Here is a 21,837-nt window from a genome sequence, read left to right on the forward strand (position 1 = left end):
AAAAAGAGGACTTTTTTTGCAGTTCTTAAGCAGAAGTTTTTACGCAAAAACAGGATTTCTTTGCAATTTTTCCAAAAACTGCTTGACCCTTTTTCGACTTTTTCCCCCAGAAAACAGGATTTTTTACAGTTTTGTTTTCGGCAAACACAAGATTCACAAAATTCCTACGCAAGTGCCAATTTTGCTAAAAAAAAAAGCAGACAAGATCCTTTTATAATTTTTTTCAAAAAAAGGCTTTTTATAATTTTGGAAAAAACAGGGTTTTTAGCAATTTTGACAATTTTTTTTTACAATTTTGCAAAAAACATGACTTTTCTGCATTTTTTTTTTGATTTTACACCAAAAAACATGATTTTTCTGCAAAAACAAGATTTTTTTCGTAATTTAGTCAAAAAAAAAAGTAGGATCCATTTATAATTTTTCCAAAAAAGGCTTCTAGAAATTCTGGCAGAAAAACAGGTCTTTTCAGCGATTATGGCATTTTTTCACAATGTTGCAAAAACATGACTTTTCTGCAGTTTTTGGAAAAAATGAATTTTCTTCGATTTTACTTCAAAAATCAAGGCTTTTTGTGCAAAAACAAGATTTTTTGCAATTTATATTAAAAAGTTGGATCCATAAACAAATTTTTTAAAGTTTTTTTTTCAATTAAAAAAAAAAATCAGAATAGAATTATGAAAAACAAGTCTGTTTGGCATCCTGTTCTACATTTTTTTTTCTTCTTCGCACAAAAATAAGGGGAACAGTCGTTTCTTATTTCAAATTTTTAAAGTTCGAATTTTCCAATGAAATTTCCAATTTTTAATGACTTGATCTTAAGCAACATAAATAGATTATTTCGAAAATTGCAAAAATTATTTTTTTTCAAACGGGTATAGTTTAAAATTGGTGCTATAATTTTCAATATTCATCTCCTTACTTTCCAAAAAAAAAAAATAAAAAATAACACAACAAGCAAATTAATGGAGGGTCTCTCTTGCATTCAGGATTCATAATAGACAAATTACGAATCATTTTGACAACCTTCTAACTGCCCCCTCAAAATAACCTCAAAGTTAAGCTCAATTTTTTCACAAAAAATGCCAATTTTCAGAAATGATCTATTGTAGCTCTATTTGAATTCGACGCAAAGAGCTGATTTCCAGAAATTGATCGCCATACTCCGTATCGGTGCAATTTTCAAGGATTATAATTATTTTCAAGGATCTTTGCTCTCATTTTCTAAATTCATCACAGCCAATCACCTCAAATTCTCATTGCTCCAATGCAAACCAGATAACAAAACAAGAACACTCGAAAGAACAAAAAATACCACACGTATCCACATCATACACACCAGAAACACTTATCAAAGGATTCCCAAAAGAATCGCAATAAACCACCTTCACATTTCCACTTCCTTCTCCATCATCTGCAGCCCAATTCGAATACACTCTTGCGAAAGAAAATCCACCCAAAACAACTCGCTACCTCTCACTTATCATCTCACGATCAGCGTACAACTTGCATTTGCAACGCCGCAACTCGTTCGCTTTTATCTTTCGCGAGAAACAAATTAAATTAAACCGAGTCCTCGCTTTTTTCATCGTCAACTTGAAAGTGTTACGAGCCGAGTGCGAGCTGCTCCAAAGAAATGAAAAAGGAAAAAAAAACTCTAGTCTTAAACACACTTATATAAGAGCATCTCGCATCTCGCGACTAGTTTATTGAAAATTCAAATTTATACAGAGTAACGCGGTGCCCGCACGACCCACACGAGCGCTGTTATGTTTATGAATAGTGAAAATACCGTCGTCGACAATCATATCAAGAATTAATCCACCGCTAGTAGTAGGTGTACCATTCCATCTCCTCTCTAGTTGTATGTACTTTTTTTCCATTCTGCTTTTCTGCCTTTGTGTGCAGAGTTGAGAAAGCTCACGATACCCAGAAGTTAGCTCAAAAGGGTTTCAAACCTTGCCCCCTCCCTCTCTCGAATTCTATACTCGTGTCTTTTATGTTCTCTCTCTCTTAAGACTCTATGTTGATCTAATTTCATCGAATCTGTGCGCGGTGAGCCCTGCTGGTACAGTTTCTCTCGCTTTCTTGCTCTTGCCAGCACATCATTATGGTAAAGTTTACCCGAAATTTACCAACGTATTTATAATAGCTTAGGTAGCTGGTACCTACATTAAAGTATAAAGTTATGTATGTAAATATAATTGCACAAACGCGACGAACCGAGAACTTGGAGCAACATGAGAAGGTACGACGAGTAAGTGCAGGATGCCATGACTGGCAACCAGCAACACACCGAGAATTCAAAAACATATAGAAAACCCACCAGTTCGCAGCTTATAATAAAAAGATACATAAATACGAAGCTGTAAAGGTTTTAACGAGTAAGGGGGCAGGAGGAGTTATCGTATTAACGCGGATACACGTTAAAACAAGTAATTAGCATCGTCAACTCTTTTGGAATCGAAGTAAGTGGCGGAAATTGAAGTATACCGCTGCTCTTCGAGCTGGCTCTGACATTAAAAGCGCGAATATACTCGTAGTAAGCTAGCGAGTTGAAGAAAAGATAAATAATGTGACAGATATAGGTAAAACAGACACAGCAGCACGACGAGAAGACAGCGAAGCGAACACCCCCGAGCAACGAGGGGGAACAGAGAGGAAACCGAAAACTTTCTCGCGAGTACATTACGCGCACCTTTCAACTTGGTATATATGGTGCCCGCCCCATGCTTTTGGCCTTGGCTCGGGCTCTTTTACTTTCTCAAAAGACTATATACGAGTATACGAGTATACCACTTCGTCGAAAAGTCAACGTATTTGACTGAGAGCTGAGCTTCTTTTAACCCGAAACCGTTTGAACTTCACCTTTATTTCTTATTAAATTAAATTCGTATATACGAATATTTCCCATTTAATAATTCGCGATGGTTTCTACGCTTCTGCATCGTTCAAAAATTATACATAGGCGGCGAAGTAAACTAAATATTACTAGCAGCAAAGACCGAAGACGACGAAGCACACACCATTTTAGTTCATCTCTCTAATAATAAGCTTATCCCATAAAGACGAAGCAGCTGAAGGGGACATTCTGCCGCAAAAAGGCGAAGAAAATTTCTCGTTGCTAATTTTAACCGACGTCGTAGCGTCACAGCCGAGCTAAAGATGATACGAGAAGATGAAAAATGTCGTGTTAACTTTCGACTCTTTTTTAATATAACGCCACTCTTCTGCTTCTTCCTCGCCGAGTAAAGTTAGCGAGACGCGAATTGGTTACCAATGAGTTGTTTTTGTTTTCCAGCAAATGATGAACGTTTTCGCAAAATGGCGTTTTGTTTTTGAAATACTGAAGCCGAATTACGCTCAGGAAAAGGGAATAGAGGGAGAGGGGAGGTGGAATTTTCAGCTCGAGATCTTCGAAGAGGTTTGGAACGAAAATTCCTACTGGAAATGAAACTATAATTTAAATAAGGAATCGTAATTTGAAATTAAAAGAAGCCCGAAAAGTTTAAATTTGACTCGACGATTTTTCAATATGATGTAAAAATTCCTTATTGCCATTTTCATACTTCACAGGCAACCCATAACCCCCTCCACAACACTCAGAAAATCATTCTCAAAACATTACACTTACAATCCAACTCCAAAAATCACCCCCTCACCTCCCCACTTGGACAAACTTCCCATAATAATTCAAATGAACCCTTATCAAAAGCTGCCTGCATTCTCCAGACCACAAATAATTCATTATCCCATCAAAAATCTGACACTTTCCTCCATCGCAACACAAATACAACTGAAATTATCAAAACTGAAAACTAGACGAAATTCTCTCGACCTTAATAAATTTCGAATGTCTTAAAGTAGATATAAACCAAGTACCAATAAAACACTTCCGAAGCAATATCCAAATTGGCGAAAGATCAATCTAAGAAAGTGTCTACCAATCGTATAGGCATCTTCTAAACTCGTAAAGCGAATATCCAAACATCGTAAGCGATAACTAGATTTTTATTCGGTGTGTTTTTTCCTCCCTGGTGACTCAATTTGGCAGGTTTGAATTTCCAAAAATGGAAACCTACGAGTAAATAGGTAAACGTCGACCATGAACAAATACGCCGGTAAAACGACTAATAACGAAATGGATTTTTCGTTTCCAATCTTTTCTTTTTTTTCTATAGGTATTTTTTTATTGTTTTGGCGCGAAATTGAGTAAACAATGTTGTAAAAGCGGTTGTGGATTTTGGAAGCACGTTCGAGTTGAATTACTTGGGATGTCATTGCAGGTGAAATCGGCCGATGGTAAATTTATCCTGAAGTGTTGCCTCGTGCTGTGCTTGCTTTTTAGTTTATTCAGATTTGAGTTTGTAATTTTTTTCAATCTTTTAATTTGTAAATTTTTCATAAAATTGGCATACTCGGTATACACTTTTTGGATTTTTCATAATGATGATCTGAATTAAATTCGCATTTCGTTTCTCATGAGAGAATCATTCTTCTTCCTAAATTTTCATTTCCCCCTCTTTTTTTATGTTAATGGATAATCTCATCATCTCATGATTCTTTTGGACTGAAAAATATCTTCTTTGGCACTTTTATGAAAAGCTGTAATTTTTTCCTCTCTTTTTCTTGAAATTTTGCATCCTTTTTGAGAGCCATTCCAGTCAAGTAATTGAATCTTGATTCATTAAACAAAATTCTGCAGCAACGTATTGGGGGTCTGGAGATCTCACTTTGTGTTCCTCGTTCACAATTTTTTTCAGCTGGCAATTGAAACTTAACTGAATTTTTAAGCGAGGTACTACTTTTCACACCTTCTCGAGTAACGATAATTGGAAGTTTCTCAACACAGATGATAATTAATTTCATTACAGAGGTCGTATAATATGGTGTAATTTTCTCTGCCTCGTATAACGAGATATGTACGAGTTGATATGCATTTTGCACGACAGAGGTAATACTCGTCGTGTTGCATATACTCAGTTGACATATCACAGAGCTTAATAGGATAGTGGGAGAGAGGGAGGGGGAGAGGAGATGTTATGATGCATGTAATAAAAACACACCGTATGTGTTACGTCGTCGTGGATTTAATTCATCTGGAGGGAATTTCCTGCGCTAGGTACATAAATGGTTTACTGCATATTTTAACGTATCGTGAGCCTCATTAAGAACTTGATGTTTTTATACCAGCTTGTTCTACAGGGTGAGAGGTGAGAGAGCATCACATGAGAACACGATTGCCTTCAATTTGAACGAGAATGTGATTTTTACAAAGGGTACGATATAAGATCCATGAAGGAAAAATTTCAGCAGCCCAAATTGATGATTCAATTTTTTCATGAATTTCTGAAATTTCAGAGTCATGAGTCATGATTTTAAAAAAATTATGCATTATACGTTTCCAATAAAATTATGAAAATCAGTCATTTTTGAGCCTCCAGCACGATTTTTGATTTCTCCAACATTTTTGAATTTCTTTAGAAAGAGTGATGAACAACTAAACATCGAACAGGTAATTTCCAGGCAAAAACGTCGAATATTTTTTTTAATTTTCAATTCAGAGAATTTTTGAAAATCGCACGAATGTCTGCTTTACACCTAATATTACCCGCCTCCTTCCTTCTATCCAAATTCCACCTTTGTTCAATCATTCTTTCTAAGAGATCTGACTGCAACTTCCAACTTCTTACAGATTTCTCGAATATTCATACATAACAAAGAAAGTATCCCAACTGGCACAAAAAACTTTTGAACTGGACAAAGAGAAAACAAAAGAGGACCACAAAATACAACAACAGTCAAAATTTCAGCTACTGAAATTCATTTTTCGATTTTTGAAGACTTTTTTAAAAATTAAAATTGAGCAAAAATTAGAAAAAAAATCAAAATGTCAGAAAATTGACCAAGTAAGCTGAAATTTGGTTTGTGTCCTATTTTCAACCTTCTGAATTAATTGGTGGTGATTTCGAGCCGTTCTGGAGCCTCCAGCGGATTTTCGGTATCTCCAGATTTCAAAAAAACGCCATAAATAAAGTAGAAATTAAATTCAGCACCTATAAACTCGGATTTGCCATCATTGCGAACCTTTATTCGATTGATTCAGGCACGTATGTACTAACAAAATCTTATTGTGCCGGTTCAAATCAAAAATTTTTTCCACTGATGTTGGAAGAAATGAAAAAAATCAAAATCTGCAAAAAGAACCAGAAAGCGTCAAAACCATCACTAAAATCGATTCCGCAGGTTGAAAACAGGATACAAAGACAAACCAAATTTCACTTTTTTTATTTACACGTTCGAGAACGACGATTTTTTTTTTCAAAAATAATCACTGTAGAGAATTTTGGATTTGAACCGGCACAAAAAATGTCCACCAAAAAATCGTCACAAATTAAGTGAATTAACTCGTTTAACAGATCTAAAATAAGCCAGAACTCCGATTTTTAACTGCCCACATTAATTTCCGCACCTTTTGGAGAAATTCAAAAATCCTGGAAAAATTAAAAAATGACGTCGAAGGCACCTAAACTAGTCAGATTTTGACGTGGGGAGAGAGAAGGTTGGTTTCAAATATTATAGGGTCTTTTTCGCGAGTTTCAAAAATTCATCAAAAAAAACTTCCGATTTTTTCGAATTTTTTATCTCCTATATTAATAAGATATCCACCTAGAAATCACCCCAAAATACGAAAAGAAACTCGTAAAATTGGGGGGAGGGGCAGACGATCTCAATTTTAGAACTGATTTTCATTAGAAAATCGCCAACACCGGATATCTCAAAAATTCATCAAAAATAGAAATTTAAAAAAAAAATACCAAAAAAATTCTCACTGGAATATTTTGAAAATCTGAGGATACCTTGAAGACTTGATTTTTGTAGGGGGGGGGGGGGGTGAGAGGGAATGTTGGTTTAAACTACGGGTAGATTTGACGACATTGACGCGGTACGAAAAAGGCGCGAAAAAAGTACAAATTCAGCTTTCTGGATTTCAGTAAACACCCTGATTCTGCTCCTCATTCTTCACTTCATCATCAAACCAACGCAAGACATCGATCAAATATTTCATTCTCACATCATTATAGGTACCTATTTTCTTATCAAAAATCTCAATCCGATTGCTTCCAGCTAGACCGCAGTACTCGCCACCTCCATCTCAAGCATTCCAGTCTCTTATATCAGTACACGTCTTTAAAATCGTGCCATCAAAATATTCAAATTCGTTTAGCTTTTTAATACGGATACATCGAAGTCGAATGATAAATGACGGCGAGATTAAGTATCGTAGCCTAAACATATGCGAAACTCAGCGATGTCAACTTAGCAAACACGAAATGTTTTTGTACTCGAGTCGAGTCGAATAGCGCGTACAAATTTACATTTGCCTTTTTCTCTCTTCCCCCTCCGTTTTTCGCGAAAGGAACCCTTTACACGCTGTGCATTTATCTAGTGTGCGAACGAGAGACAAAAGTTTAAAAACTTGCTTAACACGAGCGCATTACCGGCAAACCACCGTTTGATTCTGGTACGTTTAGTTGCGGAAAATATACATCGAACCCTCGTCGTATAAGTCCTTTCTGCTCGTAAGACTTTTTTTTTGGTCGAGATCACCGAGAACGCAGCAACGTGGAGCAAAAAAAAATGTAAATTTTTAATCTTCTTGAAAAACCAACAACGGGGTTTACGACGACGAGCGTTTTCATTATTCCAATCATTTTTCATAAAATCTCGACTCGACTCGCAATATAAACCGCTGCTGCTCTGTTCCCTCTGCATCGTCTCTAAGGGTACGATAGGATACACTTTTACATTAATCGAACACGTTAAAAAAGAGTAAAATTCGATAAGTCATTAGTTTTGCCATCTTTTTTTCTCTTTTGTGGTCCCCTTGTCACCTCGTCCAGCTCATTGGTCTGTATATATAAGGTACCAAAATGAGTGGGAGGCTGGGTTAAAGTACAAAAACGAAATCTAACTCGCGATCAATCGAAGCGTAAAAACGAAAGCCAATTAAATCGAGTGTTGGCGTTAAAAATAAAAGCCACCTTTTTGAAAATATTCCTCGGTATCTTTTTCGTAGAGATGAAATCGCTTTGGTTCGCTAACACCATTGATATCAGTCACAGGACCGTTTCAGTACAGCCACAGTAACCATCGCTGCGGTCGCATCAAAGCGAGGAAAAAAATCCATCGTGTCGTTTTAAAAACACTCTCTGTGCGGAACTATGGCTGGCGATGGCAGACGAGGAAAAGGCCTATCGCGATGTATTTAATTATACGAGTAATCGCTCGCTAATACCTACTATACGTATTGTATCCAATCGTCGAGCCCCAAATGTGTCCATATGCGTCGATTCGCGTTCATATACAAAAACTATACACCCATAATTTCCAGAATCATCTTGTACAAATAGACCGCGTATGCACATAATACACGAGTAATGCAAACATCAATCAAAGGAAGAACGAAATTAATCTATATCGTTTGTATGAAGAGAACCAGGACAAAGCTGTTTCTCTCTCTCGCTCACTTTGATTTACATTACGCTAGTTGAATTCGACGCGAGAGCTTTCAAAGTACCTATATAGCTGTATAGAGAGGCACCTAACCTAACCTACACAACTACATTTCTGTACACGAGTTGTTGTTGCTCTTGCTGTTTATATGTACATGAGTACTACGAGTATTTCAACTCTTTAGTGTGTTTTCGAGCTGAGCAGATTTGCTGTATACCTGATTCCTTCATTTTTCTCTCCCCTCTTCGTGCCTTTTATCGACAGTGGTCTCTTTGAATTCGCTCTGTAGCGAGCTATTAATACTTTTGTTCTGCGTGGGTTTCTTCTGGAGCATGTTATGTTCGAAATTACGCCCCAGGGGCATATATCTGAAGGATTGAGATCGAATTAACAGGTAGGTATTGTGCTCAAATTTTAAGGAAAGGGCGACGGGGGAGGGGGGAGATTGCAATCCGAATTTGAAAAAAGTGATTTGTGAAAAAAAATTTAAAAATTCGAATACAAAACAATGAGAATCTAGCTTCAAAAAGAAAAAAAAAACCTCCATCAAAACTGTCAAAATATTGACACGATTCAAAAAAAAACTGGAAAAAAGGTAACAAAATCATTGAAATTGAGAGAAAATGATCATTACAGGAAGCAGAGCGAAGATCAAGATCTGGAGAGAAAAAAAATAGTCAAAAAATAATGTTGAAAAACCTCTTCGTGATCTTCTTTTAATAAATCAAAATCATAAGTTCCTAAGAATAAAACTCAAGAGCGAAATTCAAAATGAACCAAACCCCAGAGTTTCTTTGTCAAAAATTAATAGGTTGAAAAAAATCACGAGGATTCCAGAATAAAAATTCGATTAAAGGTAGAAAAACTCCACCGAAAAAACAAAGGTAAAAAGCACTAAAATTTAAGAAAAAACATCGCATGAATTGAAAAAAAAACTCACGCAATTCAACGATAAAATTGCAAAAACTCACAAAAATTTAGACACAAAAAAAAAGGGAAAATTCGGGGAAAATCGTCGAAAAGTTTGAAAATAAATCTATGAGAATTCAAAAGAATAAAGCTTGAAAAAAAAAACAAGAAATCCTAAAAAAAATTCAAAATAAAACCATCAAATCTCCAAAGTCCAAAAAAACTCTCAAAAACTCTCAAAAATCTGTAAACAGGGGAATTTCGCTAAAATTTAAGCAGAAAAAATTACTAAAATTTGGGGCTAAATTAAGAGAAAATTTTATAAAAAATCTCGAAAATTCAATAAAAAAGGTTTCGCTTAAATCAAGAACAAAAATTTAGGCAGAAAAACAAATCAACAAAATTCAAAACAAAATTATGGAAATTATGAAAATTGAATAACTCTTGAACTTGAAAAAAAAATTGTTCAAATAGAGAGGAAATTCGGAGGACCTTTGCTCATAACTGGAAGGGAAGAAGAAAAGAGAAAGAAGAGAGAGGGATCAACGAATGATAGATATATCAAGATGCAGAAAAATCCACCACAAAAGGTGAAAATAAAAAAATAAAAACAAAGTCATCAAATCTTGAAGAAGCTTCGCTACCTTCTAAAAAAAAATATCAAAATTTAAAGGGAATCACGATTTTTGGAAGAAGAAAAATCAGTAATTTTACAAAAATGTGAGCAAAGTTTTTCTAACGCATGAAACTTAGAAAAAAAAACTGTTGAAATAAAAAAAAATGTAATCAAAATTTAGGCAAAAAGATGACTACAATTTAGAACAAAACTATAGAATCGTGAAAATTCAAAGTTAAAAAAGTCAGTCAAAACTGGAGAAACTTTGCCAAAATTTAAAAAAAGAAAAAAAAATAGAAAATCCGAAAAAATTATCGAAAAACTTGAAAAAAGAGAACTCGCGAAAATTCAGAAAAATCATACCCGTCAGAATAGGGAAAAATCTACAAGAATTCAAAAGAAAACTCACCAAACCGCCGAAGAAAAAAAATCACAAAATTCAAAAAGCCATCGAACCGAAATAAGGAGAAATCCCGACTATTTGAGCAATAAAATCACACAAGCTCGAGGGAAAATTTTTATGAAAAAATCACGAGAATTCAAGGTGATAACATTCGGCGAAAATTCAAGCAAAAAACATCATCAAAATTCGAAGCAAAATCGAGGAAAAATTATTTTGGAAACAAATCAACACCAAAATTCAAGATTTAAAAATTTTTAGAGGGTTCAAAAATCGACTGGAGGCTCCAGATCAATTTGAAGTCATCGCTAATCAACCGAGAGGGTCGAAAATATGCTACAGACAACAAATCAGCTCTCTAGGTCAATTTAGTGAAATTATGATTTTCATCATTTTTAGGACCAAATTTAAATTTTCAAATATTCGCCAGCAGAAATCGATAAATGAAATTTCAGCTCCTGAAATTTTGGCTGGTGGCTGCGAAATGAAGTCACAAGATTGCAGTAAAATTCAGAGAGAACATGAGGTGGATCGAAAGTACGATGAAGTTACATTTTAAAACTAAAATTCGGTACAAAAGAAGCCCTAAAATTGTAAATCGAGACAAGTATTCGATTAAAATTCACACCGACGACGAAGTCTTGAAATCCCAACTCATTCGAGTAAGAACATAAGAGCAAAGAAGTAGGCTTTTGAATCACAAAGTAAAACGAAACACAACAATTGTATAACCATCCTACGATACTTCCAGATATAGACGTGTTTAAGAGGAAGACAAATTATGACGTCAATTTCAACCTACCGAATGAATTTTTTGCTTCGCTTTCTCTCTCTCAAAAGTCATTCAATTCGACAAACGTAATTATACCTACCCAACCTACCTCGTATTCCGACGAAAATACAAACATGACGATTCGCACCTCCAAAAATCCTATATTTAGAACGAGGAAGTAACTTATATATAGGCGTATGAAATCCAACTACAACGTATTTATTTTCGCCACTTTTACGCAGTAAACGAGCAAACAATTAACCTCATCGCGTAACAAAGCCATAGAGCCTCGTAGTACTATTGCGCATATTAGAACATTCAATCATAACGGTCGAGCTTTTTCTACGATCATATTTTTTACCATAATTGTCCCCAATATCCTGGCATAATCCTTTGGCAACCGTTCGCGTACAAATAAAGTACACACAAAAGCCAGCTATCTGCGGCAGCTCCGCCTTTTCGTCATTTAAATACTAAAACGTCAGCGCGAAGTATCCTTTTCAGCAGTAAAATCCTCGCTCTGTCTCTGTCTGGTTCTCATTCGCGACCCATCAGCGACACAAAACAGTCGCCTAACATTCAATTATACTTATATAAAACGTTTCTCGTCAAAAGGTAAAACCTGGTGACGCCTACGTCGACCGTATAATGAAACACTCTCTTTGCCCTAGTTTTCCCACCGCGCCCGCTCGTACATTTCGCAGCAGCAGACAAAATACCTACTCGGAAAAGAGAAACAAAACAACGTTTTTATTCGCTATTTTGCTCGGCGAAAATAACTCCATTAACTCGACAAATTCCCTTCGCTTCGTTTTATATTAATCTTGACAAAAAATCCAAAATATGCCCGAAAAGACTCGAACGAACCAACCAACTCGACTACGAAAATTATTCAACGAAACAATCGTTCCGCGTTTTATTTCGCTCGTTTCCCTCCCCTCCCATCCCCTTTACCATTCTCTTCTCCGTGGGAAAAAAATACGCAGAAAAAAAAAATCATACCCGAAGATTGCGAAATTCTCCTCATAGTGTTGTGCTCGTCGTCGGTATCGTGAGGATAAAATTACATTTCGATTTCGTCTCCTCCCCCATCCCGATCCACTCATCCGGGTTTCTTTCGCGAATAAAAATTAAAACAATGGCCATATAAAAGCTACCGCTTCGCCATTCGCAATATTTACGTATACAAATATTCAAAACTCGGTAATCTTATTTCGTTTTCTGCAAGCAAATCTGTTTGCAAGCGAGGAGATGCTGAGAATGACGGACGTTGATGGATGAGATACCCTCTAGCTCTACACACTGTCCTCGTTTCGGTATCCTTCTCTCCCTCTCTCTCGAGTCTCAACCGAGTAAAATCTTCTCAATCTAACAACGAAGAAGAAGAAGAAAACTTGGAAATCTATTGTTCGCCAGCACAGCAGCAATATAAGCAAAAAAGCTCGTCTTCGATATCATTTTAGAAATATTCAACTATTCGTAGCATAGGAATAGGCTAATTTTTCATTTCGAATTAGACTATTACTGAATCTAAGAGGCCAATGTACATAATATTAATTTAGTGGTTTTTATCTGTATGTTTATAGGTTTCTTCCCTTTGGCACCGGTTTACTGTTTGGCTTGGATATGTTTGGACGTGTTGTTCTGCACAGCTTCCATAATGCATTTGTGCACGATCAGCGTCGATCGTTATCTAAGTCTGCGATATCCGATGAGTTTCGGACGTAATAAGACCAGACGTCGGGTAACGTTGAAGATACTCGTCGTATGGATACTTTCATTCGCCCTAAGTCTTCCGCTCAGTTTAATGTATTCGCAGGTAAACCACACAAATAAAATATAGTAATACATTTCCCCACGAATAAAATCAAAATATCGAACGTACAATTTTTCTTAAATAGATTTATGAACGCTTAAAAAGATTGGATCTGATCAGGTCTGAACAGATCTACAACGATGAAAACAATAATCTGATTGGATCACTTGAATCAAGAGAATGTTGGAACTGATCTGACCTAATCAAACATGTCTGATCTGATGAGAGAATGCCCAAATTTGATCCGGATAGATCGAAAAATTCTGAACTAATTGGGTTTACTCAGATAAGAATTTCATTGATATGATATGGATCGGATCGGATCTGATCAGGTTTCCCTTCATGCATCTGATCAGATTTGATTAAATGTGATTGGATCAAATTGAATCGAAGGAATGCTCTGATCTATTCTGACTTGATTAAACAGGCCTGAGCTGATTGGGAGCCGATCTGATCTGATCTGATCTGATGAAACAGATTTGATCTGATCAGATTCTATCACACTTCTCTGATCGGACCAACCCAACTCATATTGAATCAAAGGAACGTCCACATCAGAACTTTTCTGACCAAACAGGTCTGATGAAGCTGAATTTGTCTGATCTGATCTGATAAGGAACGTATGAATGATGTCTGATCATAGTTTCTGATGAAACTGGTCTGGTCTGATCAGATCTGATGAAAATCAAATGAAACTTGCCTGGTCTGATCTAATGAAACCAATCTGACCTCATCTGATCTGATCCTATCAGGTTTCCTTCATTGCATCAAATAAGCCCCAATTAGATAATACATAGGTATCATCGGATCAAACTGAATCAAAGGAATATCCTGATCGGATCTGATCAGTCCTGATGAAACGAATCTGATCTGATAGAACTGATTTGGTTTGTTTGGTTTGATTCGGTTTGGTCTGATCCGATCTGATAGATCTGGTCTGAATCAATCTGACCTCTGATCTGATGAAACAGATCCGATCTAATCTGATGGAATATGTGCGATCTGATCTGACGAAATAGATCTAATCTGATCAAATAAGTCTAATATGATCACTGATCAGACATGATCAAATTTCTCCATTGCATCTGATCAGATCTGATTTGATGAGGCTGAACGAAAATGGATTTAAAAAAATGTTCACATCTGATTGATGTAAACTGATCAAACAGCTCTGATGAGATCTAATCACTTAATCAGGTCCAATCAGTAACTCCAATTCCATTTTATCAGATCTGATAGAATGTGATTGGATGAAATTGAATCGAAAGAATGATTGGATCTATTCTGATCTGCTCAAACTGATCTGATCAAACAAGCCTGATCTGATGTGATAACGGAATGGGTTTGATCTGAGTAATACAATCTGATCAGAAGCGATCAGGTTTCCCTTATCGCATCTGATCGGTTCTGATGGGGTCTAATTAGACGAAATTGAATTGAAAGTATGTCCGGATTTGATCTGATCAAACAATCTGATATAATCCCATCTGATCAGATCTGAGAAAATGAGTTTAAATTGATTGAGGGAGGGGCGGTCTTCTGATCTGACTAGATGAAGCAGGTCTAATCTGATTAGGTTAGGTTACTAACAACTTGAATCGAGAGAATGTTCTGATCAGATCTTATCTGATTAGTGATCAAACTGATCGGATCCCACTTGAAATATGGCCTGATGACATCAGTCTGATCTGATCCAATCAGCTCTGATTGGACGTGGTCGGATGACACTGGATTAGGGTATGTTCAGATCGGATCTGATTTGACCTCACTTGACCAGATGAACCAAGTCTGATGCGATGAAACAAATCTGATCAAATTCAATCTGATCAGATCCAATCTCGTTTATCTTACAGCATCGGATCAGATCTGATAGGATCTGATAAAATGAAATATGGATTGAAAAAAATGTCCGCTTTTGATGTAAATTAATTAAACCTGTCTGACTTGATGAAATTGTAATCTGATTGAGACTTTGATCACATTCAATCACTTTCCTTTTGAAATCGAAAATTTCATGGTTTTTACTCTCCTCTTTTTCTTATTTTCTCATCGTGAATTTACATTCGACAACATGATGAGCTGAAAATCTACCAACAATCAAAGGACACACCCAGAAAAGACAAATAGGGACACATGAGAAGGAGGGGAAAGGGGTGTTTCGCCAAAAATCTATACAATTTCAACATTTAGCACAGAAACTGATAAAATACACAGTTTTCGCTCTTTGAACAAAATTTCGAACGAATTGGTCGTCAATTGAACAAACCAAACGTGCAAATATCCCAGACTGCGCAATGAATACGAGACACGAATCCAAAACCAGCAAAATCTCACCTATTCAAATAAATCTTGAAAATACGAGCATTCAGAGATTACCCAAAGTGTCCTCAATGGGCATCAACGACGACTAAGGAGTATAGAGAGAGGAAGAAAGCAAACACTTCTGTACACAGAGACGCCGCGCCGGTAAGGGTAGAGGGGGTTGGTTTGATTACAAGCGACGTTTTTCCTCTTGCGGAATTTTTATTACCCAAGAGTACGAAAAGAGTAGGTATAATGATGGAAGAGGGATGAAAATGGTCGACGCGTGACGCGTTGCCGATGCCGGTGGCTAAAACGAAGAGGTATAGCTAATTTTTACGATTAAAATTGCCGCCGAAGAAAGAGAGACGAGAGGTAGAATTTGCGTTGGTGGAAATTGATCCTTTAGCCAGACTCATTCTGTATAAATATCTCGATTTAGCACCGCCGCCGACGATGCGGCATCGTGAGCTGGATTTTACTGTAAAACAAATAAGGCCGGGATGGACGACCGAGTGAGAGTGAGAGTTTGCCGTTAGGTAATTTTTATTAATACACGATTCATCCGTCGGAGGCGGACGGATAAATTATCGGCGCGGAGATTTGCGAAAGGATTATAGAGGCTTTTTTTCCAAACGCACACACACAAACACATAGATATAGGTTTGAATTCGTAATCGATACTGTCAACACGTTGAATTTGCTGGCGAGGGAGGAGAGAGTGAGAGAGAGATCGGGTCGGTACAGATATTTTTTTCGTTAGCAATATCGTAGCAGCAGTGAATGGTGAATCGACGAAGGCGACCTGGGAGCCAGATACACAGAGAGAGAGGTATTCAAATGTACAAATACGTTATGGTACACGAAATGGCATGCGAAATGAAAAGCACAGCAGAGAAACCGTTTATACGTGCCGCGATTATTAAAGCCCGGAAAAAAGATGGGGCTTTTTTGCGCTCAGGGGGCAAGGGGCAACGCGTGCAACGATTTTGTCGATAAATTTTTCGCGAATTTATCTTTCGCTCGAGTTGTTTTAAATACTTGAAACGATTGGAACACGTGATGGTGATAAAGTGTATAGTACTATACACGTTTTATACTCTTATAGTGTACCTTACGTACATATACTGTAGAGATACGTTCGGCGGCGTATATCTATCTACCTCCACCTACACCTTCTTCCGAGCACAGATACACCGCATTATGTATAGGAAAACTACCACGGTAATGTGCACCGGATTAATTTATTCGGTTTTTTCCTCTTCCTTCTACATGCTCGCTGAGTACGTGCGGTCTTACTATTCTACTTACGAGTGTTTCTTCTCCTTTTTGTAGATACGTATTACCTCTTTTCTTCTCGCTAACTTTCAAACCATGTACCTAACTATAATCTGCATATACGATGTATTTGTGTTCACCTATATCTCTCTAGATCTTTCCCCTCTGTATTCATCTGTTCGACGATTAAGGTAATTAAGGGATAACGACTTGAAATGACAATTTTCTTCTTTAATAAACTAGCAAACCTCATATGTGTTCAGAATAACAACAAATCACCTCAGAATCAAATCTTCAAGCACAGGAAATACCACAGTTTTTCTAAAAGTTGCATAGTTTTGTTCATGAAATGTAATAGAAAAAAGAATGGAACGAAGAGTAAATAATTGAGAAACTAGAAGGCTCTTCAGAATTTGAAATATAAAAATTTTATCAACTAATAATACAGAGGTGATTAACAAGTAACACAGCACAAAGAACCTCCGCCAATAAGAATCAAGACACTAAAAAATTCCAAAAGGACAGTTCTTCATTTTCAAACTTGAATATAATAAAATGATCGTCGATTAAAACTTGAGCAGTCAAATCTCAAAAACCAGTTTAAATACGATTTTCGACCACACATAATTGAATAAAAAATCAGTTTCTGTTTCAGTTTCTAAAAGTAGACTTCCCGATCAAAAATTGATCATGATTGAAAATCGATCAATCGAACACTAAAAATCGATTGATTTGGGATTTTCGATCACATGTAATCGACCAATTTCATGTTCAAAATTGAACGTTAATTTCACTCTTCAAAATAAACTTTGCGTTTAAAAATTGATCGGGATCGAGAATCGATTAATCGAACCTCGAAAATCGATTTATTTGCGATTTTTGATCCTATAATATAACTGATCATGTCTAAAATGAAAAATTGATTTCTTTCTCAAAAATAAACTTGGCATTCAAAAATTGATCAGGATCGAGAATCGCTCAATCGAACCTCGAAAATCGATTGATTTGCAATTTTTGATCTTATATAACAGATCATGTCCGAAACGAAAAATTAATTTTATTCTCAAAAAGAGGCGTTCGAAAATTGATCAGGATCGAAAATCGATTAATCGAACCTCGAAAATCGATTGATCGAACCAGAAAATCGATTTATATTTGCGATTTTCGATCTCATGTAATCGATCATGTTCGAAATGAAAAATTAAATTTCGTTTTTCAAAAATAGACTTAGAATTCAACACTTGATCAAGATTGAGAATCGATTGATCGAACCTCGGAAATCGATTTAGGTATTTGCGATTTTCGATCTTATACAACAGATCATGATCGGAATGAAAAATCAATTTCTTTCTCAAAAATAGACTTGGCATTCAAAAATTGATAAGTATCGATAATCAATTAATCGAATTGCAAAAATCGACTGATCAAACCTAAAAATCGATTTATTTGCGATTTTCGAACTCAAGTTAACTTGGTGTTCAAAAATTGATCAGGAGCGAGAATCGATTAATCAAACTTCAAAAATCGATTGATCGAACTTAAAAATCGATTTATTCGAAATTTTCGAATCGTGTAATCGATTATGTTCGAAATGAAAAATTAATTTCAGCCTCAAAAATAGACTTGGCGTTCAAAAATTGGCCATAATCAAGAATCTATAAATCTAACCCCAAAATACGATTGATCGAACTCTAAAAAATCGATTTTTTTTGGGATTTTCAATCTCATGTGATCGATTATGTTCGAAATAAAAAATCAATCGATCAATCAAATTCCTGAAAATCGATTAATTTGTGATTATCGCTCCCATGCAGTCGAATAAAAAATAATTAATTCAGTCTGAAACAAGAACTTCCTGATCAAAAAACAATTGATTGAAAATCGATTTATAAGCGATTTTCGATCTCATAATAATTGTAATCGAGTATGTTCGAAATAAAAAATTAATTTTGGTTTTAAAAATAGACTTGTCGATCAAAAATTGATCCTGATTGAAAATTGATCAGTTTAACTACAACAAATAATCGATTCATTTCTATTTTGGATTAGTTTTGTTCGAATTTTATAATTAAAAAAATTTCAAATCGGAAGAAAAGCTGCAATTTAAATCAAAATTAAAAACAAATGAACCCATCATGCTCATTCTAACAGTGCTGCCAATTCATAAAAAAACAGACAATATTCTTCAAAAATGATCAATTTTGCAATTTTTTCAACAATTTTTCGCATATGGGAGTTGAATTTTATTTTTTCACTACTTTTTCTAGTAATTTTTTCTGAATTCGCTACTTTTTCACAACTTTAACCAGAAAACTTTCAAAATCACTCTTTTCTCACTCACAAATCATTCTTAAGCCGTTTCAGTTGCACCAAACATATCCAATTTTCTCGTTCATTTTTACTTAAAACGCATTAAAAAATTTCAAATCAATCGACATCGAGTCCGTATTATTCACCTATCATCTCCACTCCTTCACAAAAAATCCCACACTCGACAATAAGTGAAAATTCAAAACACGTTTCAATAAATTTTCTTTCAAATTTTCGTTTTTTTTTTGGTTTCCTAGGGCGACATACGTACGTACGTATTGATATAAGTTCGACATATCAAAGCTCTCATTTTACATACGAATAGCTCTCGTCATATTTCCACCTTCGCAATGTTCGGATAATATTCCTATTCGATTTTTTCGCATGAAATTTTACGAATACGAGAGCATATAAACGACAATTCCGAGTTCGTGGGATGCTAATATACTCGTAACTCATTACGTACGTGATTCTGCTCGTACAGCTATTGAGCTACGGTCTACGCATATGGAATTTTCGATCGTAAAAAATTTCATCAATTTCATCCTACCTATATTTGTTCCGGGGTTCTCACATCGTCGATTTCGATTTCGTATGAACATTGAACTTGCTATACATATTCTCAACGTTATTAATATGGAAAGTCTCTCTTACCTGAAACAGAAAAAAAAAAAAATTTTATTAGTTTATACACAGAATAATTCCAAATAGAAAAATAATCACATTTATTATAATTATAATAAGCCCATTCGTATAATATTGACAAGTGCCACACCATACCCATCAATGTACGTGGAATATAAAACAAAAGACCACTTCAACACACACACAGAACATCCAAAATACACCTTAGAATCGCCCTTCACTCCTACAACCATCGACTTAACACACACATCTGGTCTCATGGCCGTTCAAACGCAGCTCTAGTCCATGCCAGCTTTCCTTAGCTATTATTTATTCGCAGAAAATCACTCAACATCGTCGTCGAGACAACCAAAGAAATGGAAAATTTTCATAAACCATTCGCAGGGTGTACCTAACGTACTCGTATACATAATACTCGGCATACGTAATGTGGAACAACATTACCAGTCACGTATCGCATTTCTTCTTCTAGCGAAGCGAAAAAAAGCACTACGACGACGACGAAAAAAGGGGCATGGAAACTAGATGAAAAAATAAAATAAAAAATAAACACAACGTAGCGCCGGCTCAGCTACTCCTCGAGCTCGCAAAGGAAATACCTCGTTCGAATAAAAACCTGATTTTTATTACGTTCAAGAGTATATTTCCCCGGCTCGAGTTGTATTCGTAATAATTTCTTTGAAATAAGCGAAATCCTTAACGATAAAAAAAGAAAAAAAATTACGTATACGATGACGACGATGACGCGAAACACGACGCAAAAATGATTCATTAAAATTTTTGACAGTTGAAAGGCTCACTTTCGTTCGAATATCATCATTGGTATAGCAATATGAGACGACCAACTTCTCGTCATATCAAAAGAATTCCCTCTTCAATTTTTCCATTGCCTACTTTCCCATACTTTATACAATTAGCTTTTTTCGTATTATTTAAAAATTTTTTTCCCTCTTCATTTTTATTCTCTGAATAAGGTATTCGATGCTGTCGTTGTCTCGAACGATCGATACCTGCTGCTGTGTTTTTCCAGCGGATGGTATTTTATCCAATCTACGTGAATTCGTCGAGCAAACGAAAAAATAAACACGCAAACCATATGCCAATTTCGTTCCAAAAAGAAACTCGGCGTTCGATTCGTCAAATTTCTCGACATCAACAATAATAATAATAATATCTTTAAAACAGCTTCGGAAAATTTTACTCTATAAACTTTCGTTCGTTCGTTCGACTCGTATTTTCTCAATACAGAAAGTTAACGTTCTGCTTCTTGAAAACAACAAGTCTAAAATGCTCGTAGTAGGTATAATACACGAAGAAGAAGATACTCTGCGAGATATTTTTACACATTCTCACTACACATCAGTCTATCCATGTAGCATTATAGTATACTATAAAACGTCCAAAATTGAACGAACCGTACCGCACACCTCATCGCATCAGTCTCGTAGGTTCGTTCGTATACAATATCCAGACTTGGTTTGGCCGGAACCGTCTTCCACAACGTCGTGAAACGATTAATCATTCATTTGACGGCTTTCAAGCTTCTGCTTTACTTAAAGCCAATTTACATTCGCGCCTGAAATTGCCGATAAGCTTTGAAAATTCGTGTATTCTAAACTGCCGTCACGTAATAGACTCCTAGCGGCGGCGTGAGGCGGATGTACCATAGTACAAGGTATTCCTTTTCTCTTTATTCCTTCTTCCTCCTGACTTCTCTGCTCGAATAACCCTTCCTTCGCGGTATAAAAGCTCATCTGTTTTTCTCGTGTTTTTTTTTACTCCCTTTCACCCGGCACTTTTCTCTTTCGCTTAAACGTATGCCAACTCGTGCTTATATAACGTTGTATACGAGAATTTGCGAGCAGAAGGATGATGTGGGAAGAGGGAAGGAGGGGGCGAGTTCCACGAAAATCGTTCAATTTTTTCCCAAAAACCGAGTCGAAGAAAACAAAAAAAATGGGGTGTATCATGTGCGGTATAAGTGCGAATAAAACGAATGACTCGTTGCGTGCCAGATAGACTTTTTCATCGCCGGGCCACCCCCTTCTCCCTCCACAGCAGGGGTGCTAATTTAGCGTTAGGAAATGTGTTCATAGAAGGGAAAGTATCACGTAACTTTTCCGGTAAGTTATTTGATATATTCGGTATTGCCTCTTTTCAGCTGGTTTCCTTCCTTCGTTCTTTATGCATTTGAAAAGTACAAAATATTTAAGAAAATAAAGGTTGGGAATGGAAAAGCTATCGAACACAAAAAATGACTAACTCAGTTTTGATTT

General features: G+C 36.0%; 2 protein-coding genes across 3 annotated transcripts in view; one reads left to right on the forward strand and one right to left on the reverse strand.

Annotated features, from left to right (window-relative positions):
• Nucleotides 1-21,837, reverse strand: part of Rpn2 (Regulatory particle non-ATPase 2) — a 397,281-nt gene that overhangs the window by 279,642 nt on the left and 95,802 nt on the right. The window lies entirely within an intron of this gene.
• The window catches only part of 5-HT2B (5-hydroxytryptamine receptor 2B), a 172,264-nt gene that overhangs the window by 122,691 nt on the left and 27,736 nt on the right, over nt 1-21,837 (forward strand). For both annotated transcript variants that reach the window (XM_065352889.1, XM_065352888.1), the window contains exon 3: nt 12,798-13,030. In XM_065352889.1, the coding sequence (XP_065208961.1) occupies nt 12,798-13,030 (233 nt within the window). The remainder of the gene's footprint in view (nt 1-12,797; nt 13,031-21,837) is intronic.

The sequence above is a fragment of the Planococcus citri genome, chromosome 2 (genome assembly GCF_950023065.1).
Source record: "Planococcus citri chromosome 2, ihPlaCitr1.1, whole genome shotgun sequence".
Lineage (NCBI taxonomy): Eukaryota > Metazoa > Arthropoda > Insecta > Hemiptera > Pseudococcidae > Planococcus > Planococcus citri.